This window comes from Phodopus roborovskii, unplaced genomic scaffold (genome assembly GCF_943737965.1).
Source record: "Phodopus roborovskii unplaced genomic scaffold, PHOROB, whole genome shotgun sequence".
Taxonomy (NCBI): domain Eukaryota; kingdom Metazoa; phylum Chordata; class Mammalia; order Rodentia; family Cricetidae; genus Phodopus; species Phodopus roborovskii.
This window is the reverse complement of record NW_026126515.1, coordinates 4,790,264-4,813,040: the sequence shown is the minus strand read 5'-3', so window position 1 is coordinate 4,813,040 and position 22,777 is coordinate 4,790,264. Positions and strand designations below refer to the sequence as shown.

Genomic DNA, 22,777 nt, shown 5'->3' with positions numbered 1-22,777 from the left:
AGAAGTGTCCAGGTGTGGGGAACATAAGCAGGGTGTGTGTGTGTGGATATGACATGAACATAGGCTTTTGCCTGAGTTTTGTATGTGTGACTTCTGACTAAAAACCCATTGCTGTGTTTTGAATGTGCTCGTCACCAAGCACATGTGTTCTGTGCAGACAAGAGATGTATCCTTTGAGGGCAAGGTAGTGGTCACTGCTTTTGCTCTTCTGTTGAGCTCAGTAGACTGTGGCATCCTGAACACTCCGTACCTTCATCTCCACATTCTGTATTTCCTTGACTGTGAAGTTTCCTATTCTGCATTGGCTTCCTTTCCCTTCCCATCTGCTGAAATAGCCCCATGAAGCCAAACCCTATCATCAGAAAGCCTAGTTCAGGGGCCAGGCCTCCTGAATAGGTGCCTGTGGGTGACATTTCCTGTTTGAGCTAGGGAGGGTTGGGATCAGTTTGGGAGCAGATTGGTATGAACAAGGAATGCATCTTTATACCAAGTTCACTTTTGGATCTCAACTTTCAGCAAGGAACTGATTTTTAGTGATGCTGTTGGGATGAATCCCATATACTGCAGCTTGTGGTCCCTACCCCTACCCTCACCCCCACCCATTTTCTGTGTTGCAGACAATGCAGACTCTTGTACTTGCTAGGCATGCATCCTACCATTGAGCTAAATGCCTGACTAACACTTTCTAAATCTTAGGGCAACTGGAATCTTAATCAAACATCCCATTGAGCAATTGCACCAAGTGACTATCTTTTTTTTTTTTTTTTTTTTTTTTTTTTTTTTTGAGACAAGGGGTTTCTCTGTGTAACAGTCCTGGCTGTCCTGGATCAGGCTGGCCTCAAACTCAAAGAGATCCATCTGCCTCTGCCTCCTGAGTGGGATTAAAGGCATGCACCACCACTGCCTAGCTGTCTAACTTTTAATACTCTGAGCTAAATAGCAGTATAGGTATTCTTTGCTTTAAGAAAGATAGAGGGCTGGAAGGATGGTTCAGTGGTTAAGAGAACTCACTGCTCTTGCAGAGGACCTGGGTTCAGCTCCCAGCACCCATTAGGTAGCTCACAACTATCTGTAACTTCAGTTTCAGGGTTCTGATGACCTCTTCTGGCCTCCAAAGGCATCATGTACACATGGTATATAGACACAGCAAAAGCACCCATATGCATAAAATATAAAGACATTTTAAAGAATTTTAGAAAACTGGAGATATGGGGGGATAAACATAAATTTCCAGGCATGTGCCTTTAAAAATGGTGGTTAACTTTACAAAAGAGCAAGCAAGGATAAGAGACCCTCAGTAAACTGCTTGACGGCAATAGGCCTCTCAACCCTTGCACCCTTGGATCTGTAGACTGTGCCTACTTCTCTCCTACTCACAAGAACGTTGAGCATTAACTCTGGACAAAACCAGTCCCAGCAGCAGACTTCAGAAACAAGCTTCCTCTGTTCTCCTCAGAAACTTCCCCTTTTGTCCAACAGCATGTTCTCATACCTCCTTCCTATGGTTGGTAAGATGTTGTGTTTTTGGAGTTTTACATGCCAAGAATTGTTTCTAGTTTTGGGAGAGTGGCCAACTTTGTATGGTGGCACAGGCACATAACTTAATTCTGGACTTAGTTTGGGGACTCATCTGTATAGCTACTAAACTTCTTGTATCTCTTCCTTCCTAGTAGAGAAGTAGTAGCAACATTCCTGTCCCCCATTTTCCTCTCTTGATTGAATAGTGTTTTTGAGTTCTGAGCAGAGGCTGAGGCTAGTTTTAGTCTGGAGGTTGGAGGTACAGGGGGTTGAGGTCTTCTCATCCATGTCAGAAGACCTTTGGAAAGTCAATGACTTTCTCAAAATAAGAACACAGAGAAAGCCTGTGCCCCAGGATAGCTATGAATGTGGACCAACACAAAATTGTAAAACATTGTGAGATTTTCCAGATATTATTGTTATTATATCATCATCATCTTCTTCATTATTTTGTAACTCAATTGAGCAGTTCTTAAGATTCAACCTTGTAGACAACCGGTATCACCTTGTGATATCGAAGGCTGGGCATGCCTGTAGGAGAACTCAGTCACAGAGCAGACTGATAACTGGCTTTTGCAGTGTTGTAGATATGTGAACCACACAGCCCACCCCAGCCCCACCCAGGCAGATGCTCCAGTACAGCTGCCAGCTGAGTTCCAGGCCATGGAATGTGCTGACCTTCCTTCCTTGGGAAGATGGCACCATGAGGAATGTTATTATTAGCAGGACAGCATTTGCGCTGATCTGTCAACACTCCCTCTTTCAGACCAGACTGGGCACATTTGGGATGGTATGACCATAGACAATACTCTCATTCGGGGTCTTTAAGGAACAGTGACAGACATGCAGTGCCACACAGCTGCCCCGTTTTTTTGAAATATCGCCTTACTTGCCCAATTTGCTTCTCAGCTCTGGCCATTCTGTTTTCTTTTCTCATTCTCTTTCCTCCATTGTTTTTAATTTCAAGCCAGGGTCTCACTATGTAGTCCAGGGTGGCCTCGAACTCATCGTCCTCTTGCTCTAGGCTCTCTGGTGCTGGGATTTATAGGTACCTCTTCCATCCACAGCTCTTCTGTCTTTAAGTAGATGATTCCTCAAAGTTCAGTCCTAGATTTTAAAGATCCCTTCCCCTTTCTTCCCCTTTCTTTCTTCTCTTGTTTTCCTTTTCCTACTTTTACTGGTTTTCATATTTTCAATTGCTACCTGGTTAGCAAAAATCAATCTTGAGTTGTTCGGGTTCTCTCTCTCTCCCCCCTCTCTCCCTCTCTCTCCCTTTCCCCACTTTCTCTCCCTCTCTCCCCCCTCTCCCCCCCCTCTCTCCCCTCTCTCCCCCTCTCTCTTTCCCCCCTCTCTCCCCCCCTCTTCCTCTCTCCTTCTCTCCCTCTCTCTCCTTCCCCCTCTCTCCCCCCTCTTCCTCTCTCTTTCTCTCCCTCTCTCCCCCCTCTCTCCCCCCTCTCCCCCCCTCTCCCCCTCTCTCCCCCCTCTCCCCCCCTCCCCCTCTCTCTTCTTTCTAGGCAGTGTCTCTGTGTAGCCTTGGCTGGCCTGGAGCTCACAGAGACCCCCTGCCACTGGCTCCTGAGTGCTGGGATTAAAGGTGTGCTACTACTCCCAGCCTTGTTCCTACTTGGAGTCCACACTTGTCTTTTGAACTCTCAACTCTGTGTTCCGCTCCCTGACTCAACTCTGCACTACTCAGAACAGAGTGGATCCTCCAGGCCCCCACACAGGGCCTCATCTCCCTACAGGGTTCCTCATCCCAGTGGTTACACTGTAGTCTGCCCAGTTCCTTCATTCAGTCACTCACTTTCCAGCATTCGAAGGACTCAGGTGAGTCCGTTCCTATCGCTTACTTATTGTTTTCTCGGTTCCCACCTGAGCCTAATTCACCAGCCTCAGACCCAATCCTGGCAAAAATTCTTGCATCTGTTCAGCTTCAAGATCCCCTATGCCTAAGAACGCTTCTTAAAAAGCTGTCGCCAGGCCTCTGCTCTGCTTGGAAGCCTTCAATGACCTTATAGGCCCAAATGCTTACATAGGGGTGTAAGTGCCTATTTAGTCTGGCTTCATTGTCTCCCTGTGGCCTCCTGCCCTTCATTTTGCAAAGAAGCCTACACTCATGTTCGTTGGTCTTTCTCTTCTAGTTTGCAAAGCTCCTGGCCGCTGAGAGCCTGCACACGCAGGTCCCTTTACCTGGTACCCTCTTTCCTTCCCCCTGGTTAACTTTTGATCTGCCCAGTTCTGACTTAAGCCTCTTTCCCTGGGGGGGGGGGGGTTGGTTTCCTCGACCTCTCTGGCTAGATGCTCCCATTGGTTTTCAATTCCACCTCTGCTTTTGCTTTATGGTGTTAGCCACAATAGTGATTAAATCGTTGCGCACGGGGTTTTAGTAATCTGGGGTCTCTTTGGAGGGCTTAGGGTGTCTTGCTCACACCGTATCTTTTCTGTCTAGCGTAACGGCCAGCTTAGCAGCTGCTCACCAAACAGTTGTTGAGTTAATGAGCGTTTCTTGATGTAAGCTGGCTCTACAGCTGGGATCTGGCCCAAGGTCAGGGAACTGGACAAAACCACCTTGCCTAGGTGGGTGTATGTCCCATGATCTCAGGTCTATCCTTTCCAACAATGTCCTGTCAGAGAACCTGGGCACCTGTGGCCCATATTGCTGAGCCCACAGCTGAAAATGTCCCCTCTAGCCCCGTTATGCTTTCATTCTAAGAGGTTAGTGTAGGAAACAGCTGGGCTAGTGTTCTCCTCGGACAGTACTTTGGGACGTTCTCCAGAATATCAGGGGGATATTGGTGCAGGTTTTAATTTAAGGCTTCTTTCTGGCCTCATCTCTTCCTGTCCCCCCCCCACTGCTTATTTACTCCTACGCTAACCTCAGAAGCCTCAGTGTGGTTTATATCTGGGGAGCCCCAAATCTGGTAGGTCCTTAATGCTGATGGACTAGCCAGTGTTTTACCCAAGTGAGCATGGTCTGATGGATTCTCTGAAAATTCCAAAGGGAAACATGGGGTTCCCTGCTGGGGTGTGGCTCTGCTGGGGGCTAGAGACACGCTTGGAAATCCCGTCTGTGAGCACACTTGGTAGGTGATGCTAACTCTAATTGGTACTCCCTGTTTATAGTATCCTTTAAAGAAGGAAATCCCTCACACAAGAGGGGCAAATGCTGTCTGCAGTGGGAGCTCTGGTGAAGGATGGGCTGGGCTGGGCTAAACTGCTAGTTCTTTCCAGCAGAGTCAGCAGTGGGCTCTGCCCATTCAGGTTACAGCACTGGGAAACCTGGGGACATTATCTGGGTTTCTCTTCCCTGACAACTAGAATGCCAAGGGCCTGCTCCCAGCTGTCTAGTCACTTTTGGCATAGCTTTTCGGAGTCGGTGGGGGCTGATAGAGTGCTGCTTGGCAGGTCAAGCCTCAGGCTATTCTAGGACTGTGGTCACAACTTAAACTCCCTCTCCTGATCTGGCTATAGCTAACAGGACACTTGTAGGGCAGACCTGGTCATTTGCTGCTTTAGCTACTCCCTTGCCTTCCCAGCCAGACCCCTTTCTTTTTTCTGTTCCTGTGACTGATCAGGGTTGGGATTATTGTTCATTTCTTGGCTGTGGTCCTGGATACTCAAGGAACCATAAAAATGCCACCTGTTACCCCTACGCAGTCCCGGAGAACCTTATTTCACCCTCAGGCAGTGAGAATAGGATGTCCCAGCTCTAAGTAGCTCTGATAAGTTGTCCTGTCCCAGCTTCAGCTAGAGCTTGGGCAGGGGTGATCCTGATGCCTCCCACCAGGCTGCCTTGGACTCTGTGCTCCCTTTCACCCTGCGTAGTGCTCTCTGATCACAGCTTTCTACTCTACTTGCTATGCCTATGGGGGACATGGCCCTTGGGGTAAGAGGAACTGGATGGTACTTAGTAAGAAGGTGAATACCCATCTCTCCGTTTGACCTCTGTCTGGCATGACTGCAGGTTAGTGGTGGTAAGGACTGTGAATAGAGTTGCATTTCAGACTCCCAGTCTGTTCCCCAGCTAGTGCTACATCCATACTCCTTTCCAAGATGTGGCTTGAATTAGCGGTGTTGGGGTTGCAGGTCATACTCTTTTGTCCTAATACTGTTGCTTCTGGCTTCTTTCAGGCCATCCAACTTGCCTGCAGTTCACTCTGAACATGACCGAGGCTGTCAAGACCTACAAGTGGCAGTGCATAGAGTGCAAGTCCTGTATCCTGTGTGGGACGTCGGAGAATGACGTGAGTCTGGGTTATTCCCGTGGCAGAAGGGGCTTGTGCAAGGGCACTGGGGGAAACAACAGGCTCTTTTAGCCTCCACAGCCCCTGGGACCCTTGTACCTTCAGGGAAAGATGCCAGAGGTGGATATCTTTTTGGCCATTGTCCTTAGCAGCCTGGGCACTTGCTCTCCAGAGTTTAGTGACTATGCTGGTGACCAGGGCTTCGGGTGGGATGTACCTGGCTGTTTCTTCACCACATCCTAGTGCATGATCTCTCCTGGATGGCATAGTAAATACTAGAAGTGCAGAGTTGCCCAGCACCTTTGTTGTTATGGACAAAGGTTGAGAGAACACTGAAACTGATGCCCTCTAGCCCACCTTCAACAATGGCCATTGTGTCCGATCTTATTTCATAAGTACTATTATCCTTTATGTGTGCATCGTATGTACCTGTTCATGTGTTCGCACATGTGGAGCCCAGAGTTTCATATCAGCTGCTTTTCTCCATCACTCCCCATCTGAATTTTATAGACTGATAGCTCACTGATCCAAACACTCATCAGTTTGAATTGCCTGGATGGCCACAGTTCCAGGGATATTTCTTTTTTGTCTCCAGACACTGCTTCCCCTACCCAAAGCTGGGTGGCAGGTGTGCACTTAGCTTTTAATTGGGTGCTGGGGGCCTGAAAATGGACCATCATGCTTGTGCGGCATCCATTTTACCAACTGAGCTGAGCAATCATCCTTCCCCTACTTTTCAATCCTGGATATCCTATAATTTCACTAGTAAATAATACATCTGTACCTTAAAAAAAGACAAATAACTACTTTTTAACTGAAAATAACCAAACCTTTACTACAGCTCCAAATCAATAATTAATTTTAATATAATTAAATGTCCAATGAATATTTCTATTTACTCAGTTATCTCCTAAACGCTGCAGTTGAGGTCCAAGTGAAGTCCATGCATTGCAACTAGTGAATGTACCTTAAGTTTCTTTCAATATTTGCATTTTATAAATAAGACATAGATGTTCCCTCCACCCGACAAACCAGCTGATCAATGGAACTCCCAGGATTTCATTTTTCTGAACATATCCTCATGGGGTTGACGTTCTCTCTGCCTTGTGCATTTCAAGGCTTGGTCCAGAGTTTCTTTCTTTACCATCCCCCTCATTTCTCTGTGTCTGTTTGTCTCTCTTTTCTGGAAGATTACTTTACAGACATCAGTACACACTTTTGATGGAGTTTGCTGTTCCTGTGTCTCCCTTTTTGTGATGTAACTCTCTATGGCATTCAGTGAGACCATTTCATTAGAAACTACTAACTGGGCATTCTCTTATTTGATAGTTTCTTCTTTGCTTATTGTCTGGAATGATTCCATAGTAAGAAACTTAACCATGCTAACCTTTGGTACCATATATAAAAGACAGCATGTGTTCTTGCTTTTCTCCTTTATCAGTTTTTAAAATAATATGAGAGTTAAGCTAACTAGTCATGGGGCTGGAGACATGACTTCATGGTTAAGAGCGTGTACTGCTCATCAAGTGGTTCACAACTGCCTACAAGTCCAGCTCCATGGGAATGCTCTGTTCTGGCCTATGGGGCACTTCCATTGGCAAATACAATCCTGCTCCCAAGTGCACATAATACATATGGATAATTAAAAATAAAACAAGTCTGAACAAAAACATCACCCATTCATGAAAATAAAATTAAAAAAAAAACAGTCAAGAAAGTATGAATTACAAGACTGATTCTAAACATGAGAAAATATATTTTCTAATTGAGCCCATATCATGTTTCTTGAGATATTAGTTAGCACCAGTTAACAAGAGAAATAGGTTAGAGGCACGAGGGTAGATGATAATACCAGTTGAGTATTGCTGATCCACAAGGGGTTCCAGAAGCCAGAGCTTTATGATTACCAACATGGTGCCACAGGTGGAAAATTCTATGGCACGGAACTTTATTTCATGTATAAAGTCATTTAAATATATCACATAAGGTCACCTTTAGGATATGTGTGTAAGGCATGTATGAAACACATGGATTTTGTCTTCTTGGAGTTCGACTCAAAGATGCGTCATTATGCATACACAGATTGGAAACACTTCTGGTTTTAAGCACTTTAGATATGGGAGGTTTAACCTGCATTGAGACACTAGTTTCATGTGAATGTGACAATATTCTGGGACACCATGGAGAATCAATGATAGAGCCAACCTGAAAGTGAAAACTGGGAACCGGGAAAATGTCTCAGTGGTTAAGAGAGTGCTCTTGCAAAGGACCTGAGTTCTGTTCTGAGAATCTATACCAGGTGGCTCACCATTGACTGTGAATCTAGCTCCAAAGGATGAGACACCTCTCTCTGGCCTCTGCCACTAGCTGCACTCATGGGTGCATAGCCACATGTACACACACACACACACACACACACACACACACACACACACACCACACACACACATCTTACAAAAGCAAAAACTAACCGATTAGTAAACATTGCTATATTTACAGTGCAACAGGAAGCCATATTTAGGAATGTGCTTAACAGCAAGTGTGCCAAGTCTGTATGAACAAAAAAAAAAAAAAATTGATGTATTTGAAAACATAACAGGTCTGGTGGAACGTTGTCCTGTGATATTGGATAAAAAGACTCAACACTGCAGAGACATCAGTTCTGCCTGTATTAATTTGCAAATAGACACCAGGAGTAATAGCAGCATCAGTAAGCATCTTTTGTGGAATCAGACAGGTTGACACTTATGACCCTATGGAAGAAGAAGTGGGTTTGGATAGCAGAGGAAGGGCAGGGTTGTATCTCTGTTGGAGAGTGCTTTCTAGCTTGCCCAAATCCTGGAGTTCAGTCTTTAGCACAGTAGAAACAAGGCAGAGTAGTGCATGACTGTGATCCCAGACTTTGGGAGGTAGAACAGGAGGATCAGAGGTTCAAGATCATCCCTGACTACATAGTGAGCTTTAGGCCAGTCTGGGCTACATAAACTTGACTCCAAAAAGAAAATAGCCAGGGAAATTCTAATAAACTGTGCTGGAAACAGGAACTGTCAGACATTAAATCTTTCGGGGAGCCCCCAGAGCGGAACAGTGTGGTAGTGATGTGTGAGTGGACAACTAGACCAGTTGGAAGAGAAAAGAAAGCCTATGAATAGACCCACCTACATAGGGGAATATAGTATAGGATAAAGGTTGCATCTAAAATTAGTGTGTCAAAGATAGATGTTTTAATGAATGATGCTGGGACAATAGGGGAGCCATTTGGAAGAAGGCAAAATTAGCTTCATATCTCACACCCAGACATAAGAACAACCTCTAAATAGATTGGGAATTTAAATATAAAAACTAAGACCAGACCAGTGCCAGATTCTTCTTTTATCTAAATACCAGCAAAGGTTTTCTAGTTGACTCACAATAAACAATAAAATGAAATACTGACTCTATGAAAATTTGCATAGTCAAAATCCACGATGTAGTCAAAGGATGACTGACAAGTTGGGAGAACATATCTACAGCAGCTGCAGGTGAAGGTCCAATGGCCCCAGGACATAAAGAACTCTGACGAATGAGAGACAGAGAGCCAGGAACTTGATTGACAAGGGGAAGCAGGCTTGAAAGATGATTCATAAGCAATATAAGCATTACCCTTAAACATTGAAATAAATATTCAAATGCACTCACAATTAAAGAAACTCAACGCAAAACCAAGATTCATTTCTCTCCTATCTGATGGGCAATTTTTTTCAAGTATAACAATATATGTAATTATAAGAAAACTGGGTCCTACATCTAGTATTAGAGAGGATGCAAAGTGGCATGATCCTTCTGGGGTTGGGGATTTGGTGATCTCCAACAAAGCTATTGAACACTTAACGTCTGACTGAGCCATTCTATCTGTGGGAGTCTACCCAGAAGGATATATCCCACTACATAAACACATGTGTGCTAAGTAATTTATTAATTAAAAATATCAGAAATAACCTCAATATAGATGCATAGAAAAGTGGTCAAATAGACACCATCACAAGCTGTGCAATGAAGCTGTATAAAGAATGAGGAGGATGTCTGTGCATGGATGTGTGATAAGTTCCATGATAAGTGGACAAAAACAAAGTTAGATGTAATATCTATTGATGGGAGGCTGAATGTGTTAGAATGAAAAGGAGTATATAAGGAAATACACATACATCTATACACTTATGTAAAAGAATAAACAAGAGTGGTTATCTTCAGGAGTGGGTGGGAATGGGGAGGAGAAATACAGTGATGTGGGAATGAGTAGGGACTAGGGAGGACCAACATGGCCTTGGCAATATTCAGTTTGGATAGCTTGGATCAAGAGTAAGTTTCATAGACAGACACATATTTAACCAGGAGGCTAGAAAAGCTAAAGTGGAGAAAACAGTAACTAATGAATCTATCTCCACAACAAGCAGATAGCATAACCAGACTGAGGAGCTGGGAGAAGAACCAGCCCAATTAGTTTCGAAAATGCTGTTTTGAGTGTGTGCTGCATCGCATATGCTGAACCCTGCTAAGAAATTTATTTTCATGGGCATGCAGATTCGTAATTCTGAAAGTGACTTTATATGTCTAAATGAATAACTAAATATTGTGATGGTGAGTCCTAGTTCTAAACACCAGAGTGAGAATAGCCATAAAAGAGGAGGGGAGGAGCCTGGATTCTGTGGCTTTAGATGAGAGAGAGAGAGAGATCTCATGGCCAGTATAAGCATGTATGAATTATATAGATGTCAATATGGATATATGTTTATGTACCTATGCACACATTTATTTCCTAGATCTGTTGGCAAAGAGAACTGTGTTAATCAGCTTCTCATTACTGCAGCAATGTGCCAATTAATTTATAAGGAGAAAGGAATTACTTAACTCGTGATTTTGGAGGTTATGAGGGTTTCAGTCCAAGATCAAGTGGCCCAGTAGCTTTGAGATTTTGGTGAGGATACTTAACAGGGAATGCATGTAACAATAAAGTGCTCATATAACAAAACAGAGAGAAAGGGAGGAAGGGAGGGAGGGAGAGAGATGAAGGAGAGAGAGAGAGAGAGAGAGAGAGAGAGAGAGAGAGAGAGAGAGAGAGAGAGTAGGGTTCCATGGTCTCTTTCAAAGTATGTCTTCAGTGACTTAAAGCCCTGTGACCAGACCCCACCTCCTAGAGGTCTCCAGGCTTCCCTAAAAGCATTGCTCTGGGTACCAAGCTCATATAGACCTTAGTGAACATTACCCATCTTCAGAACTAGCAAGGACCTAGAAGCAATGAGGCACCCAACATCCAGAGATTGGCTCTACATAGTACTACTCCCTAGTGAAAAGAGCCAAAGATCCTTAGAGAAATGACTGGTACTAGGGATGGGGTAACAACTACACAGGACATGCCTGGAATATCTCGTGGTGTCAGAAAGTAAGGCTATGCTCTAAAGAAAAAAGTGACAGTGTGTGTCTAAAGGACACAAGAACCAACAATCTGAAAGAACACTTAATGGCCAAATCTAGAAACAACTGAGAAAGAAAATAAATAATGATACTGTTGGCTTGTAACATAAAGGATAACACAAATAACCCTTCTTTTAATATGAAGTTGAAAGAATGGATGAAGGAAGGAAGGGAGGAAGGGAGGAAGGGAGGAAGGGAGGAAGGGCAAGGGAGGAATATGAAGACAATACATACTTCCTTATAGTAGAATTCCAATGAATAAATACAGGAGAACTCATAGGCAAGTCCACAATTAGGCAAGAATTAAGTTTTTTTTAATGTTGGTGAAAGTATGTAAAGCACGATATTTGCATCAACTCAGACATGCCCCTGATTACATATTACCGAAGGAAAATTAGTAACTTGACACTGACCGTCACCACCTTAGCTATATGATGATATTGCAGGTGACCAGACATACCAGTTCCACTGATGTCCTGATGTGATTCAGTGGAAAGGGCAGAGTGTAAGTTTCTGTGGTGTTCTTGCCAAAAATGCTCGCATGCCTCAGTCTTCACACGGGAAAAGATCCAGTCCAGACATCCAGTAATGTGTATAAAACCCCCAACTCTTCGAAAGTTCCTGACAGCATAGACAGCCTTCCTAACTGCGTGCCTACAAAGGCTTCCCTCAGCTATGATCAGAGAAACCTCTGCTTACAGTGGACAGAGGTGAATGCAGACTCACAGTGGTACAAGCCGCTGAGGATAGAGCATAACTGAGGCTCAGCCCTAGATGAAACATTTACACTCCCCTCTTTAGGCTCGGGGGACATGGGGGGGGGGGGAGAACAAAGATCATGAGCACCAAAGATGTGGAGAAGGGCTCTGAGATGCCGTCTTCTCAACAGGACGTGGCCATGGAAGCCATGAACTCAAAGCAGCTGTACACTGGCCCTGAGTCTACATAAGCCAGACCTCCAAGCAGTCAGTTGTGGATGGGAGGGGACTCACAGGACTCTACCTTCGCTGCGTTATTGGTGACTGACAGAGTCTCAGATGGGGGTGGGGCATGGAATCCAGTTGCATACTGACTGGAGAGCCCACCAGACTCTAAAGGATAGTTTAAACTTGGGGTCACACAGATATCCTAGTTAAACTCTGTGGGGCACGAAATAAAACAAGAAGTTGAACTAATACGGGAGAAAGAGATTTGTAATGTAGAATGGGGTTCACAGAGGTGAGAGAGAAATAAAGAGAGGTTTATAACTTCTAGGGAAGTTATAAACATGTAGGAAATCACCAGTGAATACAATTTATGAATTAAAAGGTGTCAAGGTAATGAAAGATAAGCTGGAGAACCGTCACAGACTGAGGGACACAAAGAAAACACAAGTAAACCTAGGGCCATGGCTCCATTTGGAGTTCTTACCCAGCACTTACGGAGCTTTGAGCTCTGTCTCCAGTGCTGTGTAAACCGCTGTGGGAGCTCACACCTGTAATCCTAGCACTTGGAGGTGGAGGAAGAGGGCCAGGAGTTCAAGGTTATCCTTGGCTACCTAGTAACTTTGAGGACAGCCTGGGATACATGAAACCCTGCCCCCCAAAATATAAACAAAGAAGGCCTACGAGATAGCTCAGTGGATAGAAGTGCTTGCCTCCAAGCCTGCGGACTGAAGTTTGATCCATGGGATCCACATGGCAAAAAGAGAAAACTGACCGCTTCAGGTTGTCCTGTGACTTCCATATGGGTGCTATAGTATGGACCTCATCTCCCCCCACCAATAAATAAGTATAAGAAACAAACAAACAAACAAAAACCACAACAAACTGACCAAAAAGTAAATGCTATCTAGGATCCTGGGAAAGGGGAAACAAGTAGGAAAATGGAGGAAATTAAAGCTCCTTCCTATAGACCAGTTAATAACATTTCACTAGCGGTCATCTCCACTCTGTAATTTTACTATGCAGTGTAAGATGTTATTCCCGTTTGGGAGAGCTTAATAGAGAAACTGTCGTTGTTGCGACTTTTCTCTAAGTCTAAAATGGCATCAAAATAAATAAAAGCATCCAATTTCCCTAGCGTCTTCCAAAGGGACTAAGTTTTAAAAATACTATCTTTACGAACTGAAGAACTTAAATATATTTTGTTTCCATCCATTGCAGTTAAAAATCTCTTTGGCCTATGGCAACAGTCAGGCTGGAGACTAAGCCCTTTCGATACTCTCCTGAGAGCATTTGATAGCTTTCTTGCTTTTGGACAAAGGAAGGTATCTATATATTTCATTGGCCAGTCTGAAAAGCAGCCATCTCCCAAAGACTGCTGGTCTGGAGAGGCTAATTTTTACTGTATTTGTCATTGTTTCAGACATTTCCCCCCACTCAAGGTTTCTCAGTGTAACTCTGGGCCTGAAACACTCTATGAAGACCAGGCTGGCCCTGCACTCACAGAGATCTGGATGTCTGCCTCTGCCTTCTGAGTGCTGGAATTAAAGGTGCGCACCACCAGCACCTGTCTAGATCTGACATTTTCAATGGCAGATCTAGAACATATTTTTGTTATTTAAAAGATAAAATATAATTTTTATTTATTCAAATACTTCTAGATTGCATACAGAACAAATGTTGTGGTTTTTCTATTAATTCATTGATCTCATGTCTATACTTTCCTTTGGCATACAAAACACTTTGCTTCTCAATGATACCATACAATCACACATTTGATGCCCATGCAACTAGCAATCGATGGTTAACCAGTTCCAATAGTATAATCAATAATATAATTGCTGAAAAATATACACACATACTTACATTTAACTTGGGTGTCAAGATCGTGTGTTAACTGGGTACTCTGAAAGTGGAGGCAGAAGGGTCACAAGTTTGAAGCCAGACTGGGTTATACAGTAAGACCCTGAATCAAAAGAAACTCCAAATAAAAAAGATATGTCATCAGAGTTTCTGTTTGTCATTGCATCACTAACTAGATGCACAAGTATAGTCACTTAATAGGAATTCACTTTTAAGGTTATATTAAGATTTTAATTTATAACTATACAAAATAGTTCCATAAACAAATATAGAAAAAAAAGACATATTCAAGAAAACTTAGCTTCCATTTTCTGATTCCAAACTTAACTTCCTTCTTTGCTTACATATGACCTCTTAAAAATTACCAAGTTTACCCTTACATTTTGTTTACATGTAAGTGTATCTGCTGTATCCATAACCAAATGGTAAGAGATAGGTATGTTTTCTCTACTCTGATTTTTTTTTTTAACTGAGTACCCTACAAGTCATCCCACAGCAATCTATAGCCATAGTCTTTATCCTTGCTTTCATGGTCTGTTATTGGCTGGTGTTGGGTTGATTCTAGACTTAGTTTTACTGGGAATGTTAATACAGGGTCCATGAATGAGTAGGGGTAGTTGCTGGGACATTGGGGATCTTCTTAAAGGCCTCCTGCAGATCCCAGAATGGGATTCCCATCCCACAAGCTCTGTAGCCATCAGTGGATCCAGCTTCTTAGATTTGGGAGTTAGAGCTCCTTTAAAATTATATTTTTCCTGGGCATTAGCATGAGTGAACATCGCCCTGAGAAGTAGATGGGAAAGAAGGGACCATGATTCTAGACACCTACACATGACAAATGTGCTTGGACCCTCATACACTTGAATTTGGGGGGGGGTGTCAGGCTATGGTATCCCCCTTTTTTGTAGCCTTGTGTCAGTGCTATGGTAGGGGTTATTGGTGTCTTTAGGACGTCACAAATATTACTTCTCTTTGTATCACAACCAAATCGTATAGCCCCACAGCTTCCTTTGGCTCTGATGCTGCGGTGAACCTTCTGGGAGTCAAGCTGCTGTGGTGGTTTTCCCCCTCTTCCCTAGCCTGGGTTTCTTTTGGTCTCTTTGTTTCTGCTGTCCCTTAATGCTCATTTGGTGAAAGGCTGTGCTCTTGGCTTTCCTTGGGAAAAGACTTCAGAGACTTCCATGAAAGCAACGGATTTACTCTATTTTCAGAAATAAACCTTTTCTCAAAATACACATTTCTACCTGTATGCAAAATTTTGCATAGCATTTCACAGCTAGCCCTCTATGAGCACCATTTTAGAGGCATCTGCTGTCATATACCCTGGACTTCCTCTCCTAGGACCTCCACTTGCCATCTAATCTCACCAGCGACTTTCAAACCCGTATCTTGGGCCCAGACCTCTGTTCTGATCTCCAGCTCCCTGGTGACCCTGGATCTATAGTTGAGGCAGTCCTCCCTTTAATACCCTCATAGCCACTTTTCTGCCCCTGTCATCAGGGACTATTTCCTCATTGCTCTGCCATAGCCTTACACCAAGCCATCATCAGCCTTCACCTGTATGACTGTCTCCTACTTCGAGAACCAACCAATCTCTTGCTTCCCTCTGGGCTCCAGCCTCCAGCCAGGGAAGAGGCTTTTCTTAGCATCTAGATTAAATCCTGAAGGAGTTTGAAGATGCAATGGATGATACTACCCAGTACAGCTGCTGTCCATTGCACAGATGAAAGAGTGGAAATTCAACCCATGTATTAGGTCATTGCCATAGGGTGGGGGTCAGAGGAATCCATAAGATCACTGGCAATGGGAGTCCAGGACAAGGACTCCCTGGGAGCTTGAATGTAAAGGAGCCATCGGGGGAATGACTTCTAAGATAATGAGTTGGGAAGAGGCCCAGGCGGTGAAGGATTTATATGGTTAGGGAGAAAGGTGGTGATTTTCAGGTGTCAATAAAATATAAGCCACATTTAAGGAACAGTGAGGACCCCAAATGGGGCTTGGAAAGTTATCTATGGAAGTAAGAGTAGAGGAATGACACTGTCCTGGAGTAATTGCATCTCTCTTCCCTCTTTATCCTTTTTGTATCTGCCAGGACCAGCTACTCTTCTGCGATGACTGCGACCGTGGGTATCACATGTACTGTTTAAATCCCCCAGTGGCTGAGCCCCCAGAAGGTAATGACAGTGAACTCAGCAACAGCAACAACTACCACACCTACCCTCCATTGGTCCCTTACTATGGTGCAGGTCTTACGCTAAGGAGTTTTCATGTTTTGTCTCATTTAATTATCACAGCCCTATGAGGTTAGGCAGAGCTACTCACAAAGGACCATTGAGGAGACTAAGGCGTAGTGCAGCCAGATGACATTCTAACTGATGAGTCAAGGAGATGTTTCTCGGCCGTGTGGAGAGGGATGAGTTTCCAAGGGAACTGATACACGGGTACCAAGGCTGGCTAAGGGGAGTGGTAAAGCTCTTTATATAGTCCCTCTGTTATCTCTGAGCACCCACTTTACATGAGCAACAGACTTCACAAACCTTCAGGGCTGAGAGTTGGTCTCTGAATTATGGAAGTCAGAGGCAAATAGAAGTTACCAGACATTAAAGCTGTTAGGCTGGGGCCCAGCAATTAGAAGGGTTGATACTAATGCTGTGTTCACTCTCCTAGGAAGCTGGAGCTGCCATTTATGCTGGGAGCTGCTCAAAGAGAAAGCCTCAGCCTTTGGCTGTCAGGCCTAGGGCCTCAGGTCACTGAGTGTGACCTGCCACCAGAGAGGCTGAACTGGAGCCCTGTTTGATCTGGATGGAGTTCTCCTGCACATCCACACAGACCAACTGTAAGGAAAATGAATAGCTATGGACGGGCATGGACGTGTGGAACACAGTGGGCAAGGTCTCTACTCACCTACCACCCTGCCCATGACCTCCAGCCCGACACGTGGTACTTCAGTCAGTACTTCCTCATTTCTACCAGAGGGAGCTTGCACTTCTGAATAACAATCCAGCCCCAGCCCTGTGGAACTTTCCTCACATTCACCCTCACAGTACATCCCTCTCGTTGCTTCCTATTTTAGAGGAAGTCATTTTTTGACTGCTCACCAATCACTTGTGTGTTATTTGGTGTCATTGGTGTTGTTTTAATCTATTGTGTTTCAAGATCCCTTCACACAGCCTCTTCACCCTTAGCTTAGGCTCTTCATCCTAAATTCTCACAGAGGAACAAGATGCTGAGGAGAAGTTGTTACTTATTACAAGCTTCACCGGAAAAGGCTACATTTGGAGGCCATCTTGAAGATGGAACTTGGAAACCTCTTGGTTAAAGAGTTTTGTAGTTTTTGAACCTTAGCAGTGGTATCCATAGCTGGGATGATCTCAATCTACTGCTTCACCACTTGATGAAGGGTTGAGAGGGCCCCGGAGATGGGAGGAGAAATTGGGACCCCCCAGCATAACCAGTCAGTGTTTGCTGTTCATCAAGAGAGACTTTGCAAGGGACCCGGTAGTTCCTTGACCTTCAGAACTGTGGTATCTTTGAGGTGAGACAAACCACAGCCTACAAACACAGAAAAGTGTTGAAGATTCCCAGTGCCTCCCAAACAAATTGAGTGTCAAGACCTGGTTCAGTTTCTGCTGGTGGGACAAAAACATCAGAGAGGTGGGCAAAGGCTGCCCATTCAATGGTCCAATGTTGGATAAAAGAGAGTGTTGCTTTGAGAAACCCTTCAGTGTTAATGCTAACTATAAATTCCTTTCCAAGGCAACTCCCTCCTTCCATGTAGTATATGTTTGCCAGTGACTACTGAGATGTGACTGGATATTTTAGAACAGAGGAGAGATGATCATTAGTTAACTAGATCATTGAGCATGGTGATTACTTGTGACCAGGTGGCAATGATCCAGAACCCTCGTCTGCTCTTGTACCTTAAGCCTCCCCCATATGAGCTGGACTTCTGTTTGAAATAAGAAAGTTTCTAGAGAAAGAGGTAGGGAGGCCTTGATTCCTGGCACTCTGTGAGTCGGAAGGACAACAGCCTTGTGGGCTAGAGTGGGTTGGGCTGTCTTTGAATCACAGCAACAGCATGACAACTGACACATTTCTGCAAAAATCATTTGCCCAAAGGGCAGGTCTCAGTGAGCAGGACCCTCGCGCATGCTCAGCTTCCCTGAAATCAGCTCCATCGCTGTGGTCCAGCAGCTTGCAACAAAGGCCTGGGTTATTTTTAGTCTTCAGCTCCTGAAGAAGCCCCTGGAGACCTGGGCTAGTTGGGCCACTCTGCCCAGATGCAGCTTGCCTCTGCCACTCCACAGGAGTCATCTTCCCCGGGCTAATTGCTCTTGGCATGTGGACCCAGGGCAGCCTGGCATGGAGCCAAGCCCCCAACTCCTTTACAGAGTGACCTGTGGCAAGAGAGTGGGGGGTCACTCTCCTGTAGGCCTATGGCCTCAGAGCTAGTTACATGCATACATAATGATCTCATTTAAAGGGCCCCTGTCCTGACAGCATTTCTGTCTTCCTCCCAAGCTCTCTTCTTCCTCCTGCTGGTTGCTGAGCCTGTGTGGCTTCTAAAGGCCCAGGGAAGGGCTGGAGGGATGGCCCACCTCCACAGAGTGGCACATTCCCTCTTCAGACTTTGCTGGCTTGCTGTCTCTTCCAACACACCTAAAGCAGAATATCCTCAAAGGCTAATTACTTGGGTGGGGATTCATTTTAAATTAATTTTAGGGGAAAAAAGGCCCAAATGTTGGAATGCTACACTGGCTAAAAAGTGGAAAAAACAAGCCCCACAACCCAAACTGTAGCTCTGAGATTTGACAGGTTCCCTACTGGAGTGTGCATCAATCTGTCCTCTACAGGAATGCAGATGGGGGTGGGGTGGGGGTTGTACTTCCTGTTCTATATCTAGCCTTGCTTGCTCTGCTCACCCACGCTAAGGGGGAACAGACAGTAGCCAAGTCAAGGCATCTATTGGAGCTTGCCCACAGTGCTGGGACTGGCCAAGCTCTAGGTGGCATAAGGAAGGCTCCTGGGGTCCTGCAGAATGGGCTCAGCCTTTCTGCTTTGGAGGCTTTCTTTAGTTCCTCAAGCAGAAAGTGGGGAGAGCAGCTCACAAGCTTGTGAGATGCCCTGTCAGGGCATGACAGACCAGGACCCCAGAACCATTTCCTGTGTCAGAAAAAGAAGGTGCTAGTAAAGTGACATTGGTATCGTCTTTTCCAAGCACTGTGATGAGCAGCCATCACAGGTTCAAGTTTCTAATGTTCCTCTACTGGGATAGTGTATGACCTTGATCAAATCACTTAGAATCCTCAAATCTCCATTTGTCCATCTGTAAAATGGAAATGCTGGCACTTACCTTTTCCATTCTACAGTGACGCTGGGAGGGACCCAAAGTATAATATGGTATAAACAGCTTGTCTGTGGGAACTCCGAATTGCTCTCTGAATCCACATGTTTTTTTTTTTTTTTTTTTTTTTTTTTTTGATTCTAGACAAAGCTAGACCCCTTCTTGGAAACTCCCTTTTGAGTTTGATTAAGGAGGCTTACATGTCAAGGGTCAGGTTGTCTGTGGTCAGGACTCCTAAGCCAGGGGTATGGCTATGATGGAGACTATGATTGGGTATGGGTGGTAATGGGAGGTACTCTGAGGAGCTGGAGACTTGAGGAGGAAGATACCATAAATGTATGTGCATGCAGACAGACAGACGGAAACACACACACACACACACACACACACACACACACACACACACACACGGCATCACCATGATGAACTACTTGGAGTGGGAGCCAGTTTCTGCGGAGGGCCCTGTGTTCTTGTTCAAATGTAGCATCACTGTCTAGCGAGTTAACTCTGGTTAAGTGACTTTACCTCCCTGAGCCTCACTGCCCACATGTGTGAGGCACACAGCCTGTTTAGAAATCTAGTAGGGTAGTAGAGTGGTGCTGGTAAATATCTTGGTGTAGGTCTTGCTAAAAAGAGGGCCTCCTATCTGCGGTGGCCACTGTCATTTTGTGCAGAGTTCACTAAGGGGGAAGAATGATGCTGCTGAATACCTCTCAAATCACCATCAGGGTTTCTGTGTTCTACTACAGCCTTAGATCCTTATATGGTGGCTAAAGGATCCCTGCTGGAAAATCAACTCTTATTTCCTTCTGGGCACCTTTGAGACCCTGCATTTGGGGCCTGTAGCAAATCCAGGACAGGCAATCTGGTGAGGAAACAGGAGTGATGCCTCTGATGGGGAGCTGACATTCCTATCTTTCTCAGCCCCTCCTGAGGCAGAGCCAGCAGAGCCCGAGAGCCTGTGTATGTGTTTGCCCCCAGGCCAGATAGGAAGCCCAGGCTAGGTGGACAGAGCAGCTGCTTCCCTTGGCTTAGCCTGAGAGGCCCTCTGTGGATGGCTGAGTAGGAGAGAGAGAGAGAGAGAGAGAGAGAGAGAGAGAGAGAGAGAGAGGGAGGGAGGGAGGGAGGGTGATTTCTGCAGGGAGAGTCAGAAAGGCTTTGCAGAGCCTTGGGGGAGAGAGTCTGGGTACCACTCCAGGAACACTTTAGTCTTCAAGGACAATTCCTTCCTCCTATTTAAAATCCAGGTATTTTAAGGAAGAAAAGGATGGTTATTACCGGTTTAGGAAACCTGTGCTCTGCTGTGGGTGGGAGAAAGGTCACTGGTAGCCAGGCTGCAGCAGGCACGGAAGAGGGTTGTGGTTTGCTCTCCCAGCCCACTTGTGCAAGGCAGCCTTGCTTGGTTGGTGGTGCAGGCAGGGCCCTGAGAACCCTCTTGCCTGCCCTCTACCGCTGAGTTTGGAAGGGCTGGGGTGAGAATTCTCTCTCCTTCTATGCACTAATGCCCACCCTAAGTCCTCCTTCGGGAATCCCAGAGTCGTGGTCACACCCACATTGCCACTGAAAGTGTCCTAGTCCCAGGCCTGGCTCCAGGCAGGAGCAGTATACTGGTGTCCCTCCTTTAGTAGCCCCCCCCCTCCCCTGCATTCCTGATTTGAGGGGGCGGGGCTTCCGGGGTTAGTGAAGATATCAGGCAAAACCTAATAAAGAGAAGAGAAAGGAAAGGAGCCTTGAGTTGGGTAAGAGTTCACTGAAGGGGGCTGTTGGGGACTTTAAGGAGAGGGCAAGGGGGAGTGAACAGTTATGACAACATGCTTTTTCCTCAGTCCTGTGGTCCTGGAAAACAAAATTGTTTGCAAAAAGAAACAAAAGCCAAACCTTTGCCTGGCTATGGCCATTGAGCCAGCTCTGCTTTCTCTGGCCCCTGTCTCTGGATCCATGTTGGTTGAGGGGGCTATCTGAGGGCATGGAGGGTGGAACTTGTGTCCCTCACTTAGTGAAAGCAGGAAGGACCCCCAGGCTCTGGCCTGAGTCTGCATGGATATTCCCACTCCCACATATGAGTGTCCTTGTAGTGCTCCGACATACGCTGCGGAGGCCCCTCTGGTCTAGATTGGCTAGGGTCAGGTGACAGATGGTAGCAGAGTGAGATTGATCCTGGCCCACAGCCTCGGGCATGAGAGCAATTTCCGGCATTGCTGCTGCAGGGCTTAGGCCCAAAGGTCCAGACTCTAGCAGCTGGAAAGTGAGGCAGGAGGGCCTGGCCAGCCTTTCCCCTACCACCTGGCAGAAGAGACGAGGCTCCCTGTCCCCCACTCCAAGAGCTCAGCCTTGTCTGTGTCACGGCTGAGGAAGGAGAAGGACCTTGTGCTTTTCATTTGTCCCAAGTCCACAAGTCTTCCACACTGTAACTCAAACTGCACCAAATCTAATTCATTAGCAGTCAGATGGCCTCTTGGAGTCTCTGTGACCCTCTCTGGGAGACCACGGTCACCTGCCTTTGATGTGGGAACAGAAGAATGGATGTTTCAGGGTCTTTGAGAGCTGGAAATGTCTAACAAGGTTGGAGACCTTCTGGTATTTGGAGGGACAGTGGGGTTGGGGACAGGGAAATGTGCTCTGAGGAATAGGCCAGAGGGAAGAGAGGAGGATGTGGGAAGATGAACAGAGTGAGCCCTTTGAGCATCATAGAGGTTGATCCTTCCTGGAAATGTTCAGCTCAAACTCAGCTGTAGGAGAAAAGTCCAAAGGAAGCAACTTCAGGAAGCCCCGAAGTCAGGGAGACAGACCCCACCCCACTGTGAGGAGAAAAAACTGGAAGCCCAAAGTGGGGTGTTTTAGAAAGATCCCTCTGGGTTCTGAGTGAGCCCTGGTATGCACCCATCCCCCCCCCCACACACACATGCCGACTGCTAAAAAGTGATCCTAGGTGTCTGTGAAGCTGTGAAGGATATCATAGGGCCAGGGATACAGGGACACCCTGTTGGAGCCTCAGGTAGAGGGGCCAGCAGCCTCAAACAAGGAATGTGCCATAGCTTCCCCATCTTTGGCCTCACCGTGAACAGGAGTGTTTGTGCTGATGGTGACATTTCCCAGGGCATGGCAGAGGAAGGCAGCGTTGGGCTGGCAGGCAGCCAGAAGCCTCTTCCATAGAGATACAATTACTAATAATGACCTCTAGCCTGGAAGCAAATAAGATGGCCATTCAGGTTGGCACCAACTGGATCTGGCAAACCTACAAAACTGGGGCTGGGAAGGGACATTGTAGGAAATGAAGAGAGCCCATGAGGCCCTGGGGCCTTTGTATTCCCTCAGCAGACAACTTTGAGAACTCCCAGCCTCCATTTCCACTCACTCCATCTCGTTAGCTTGCCTTTCTCCATCTCTACTGTTGTGTTTCTATTAATATTGATGATGAGAGTGTGTGCGCGCGC

At 45.6% G+C, this 22,777-nt stretch overlaps 1 protein-coding gene across 1 annotated transcript in view; it reads left to right on the top strand.

Annotated features, from left to right (window-relative positions):
• The window catches only part of Dpf3 (double PHD fingers 3), a 260,400-nt gene extending 243,515 nt beyond the window's left edge, over window positions 1–16,885 (top strand). Inside the window, exons 9-11 of the mRNA XM_051196287.1 lie at window positions 5,650–5,762; window positions 16,092–16,173; window positions 16,667–16,885. Coding sequence (XP_051052244.1) covers window positions 5,650–5,762; window positions 16,092–16,173; window positions 16,667–16,737 — 266 coding nt within the window. The 3' untranslated portion in view covers window positions 16,738–16,885. The remainder of the gene's footprint in view (window positions 1–5,649; window positions 5,763–16,091; window positions 16,174–16,666) is intronic.
• Window positions 16,886–22,777: the final 5,892 nt, after the last annotated feature.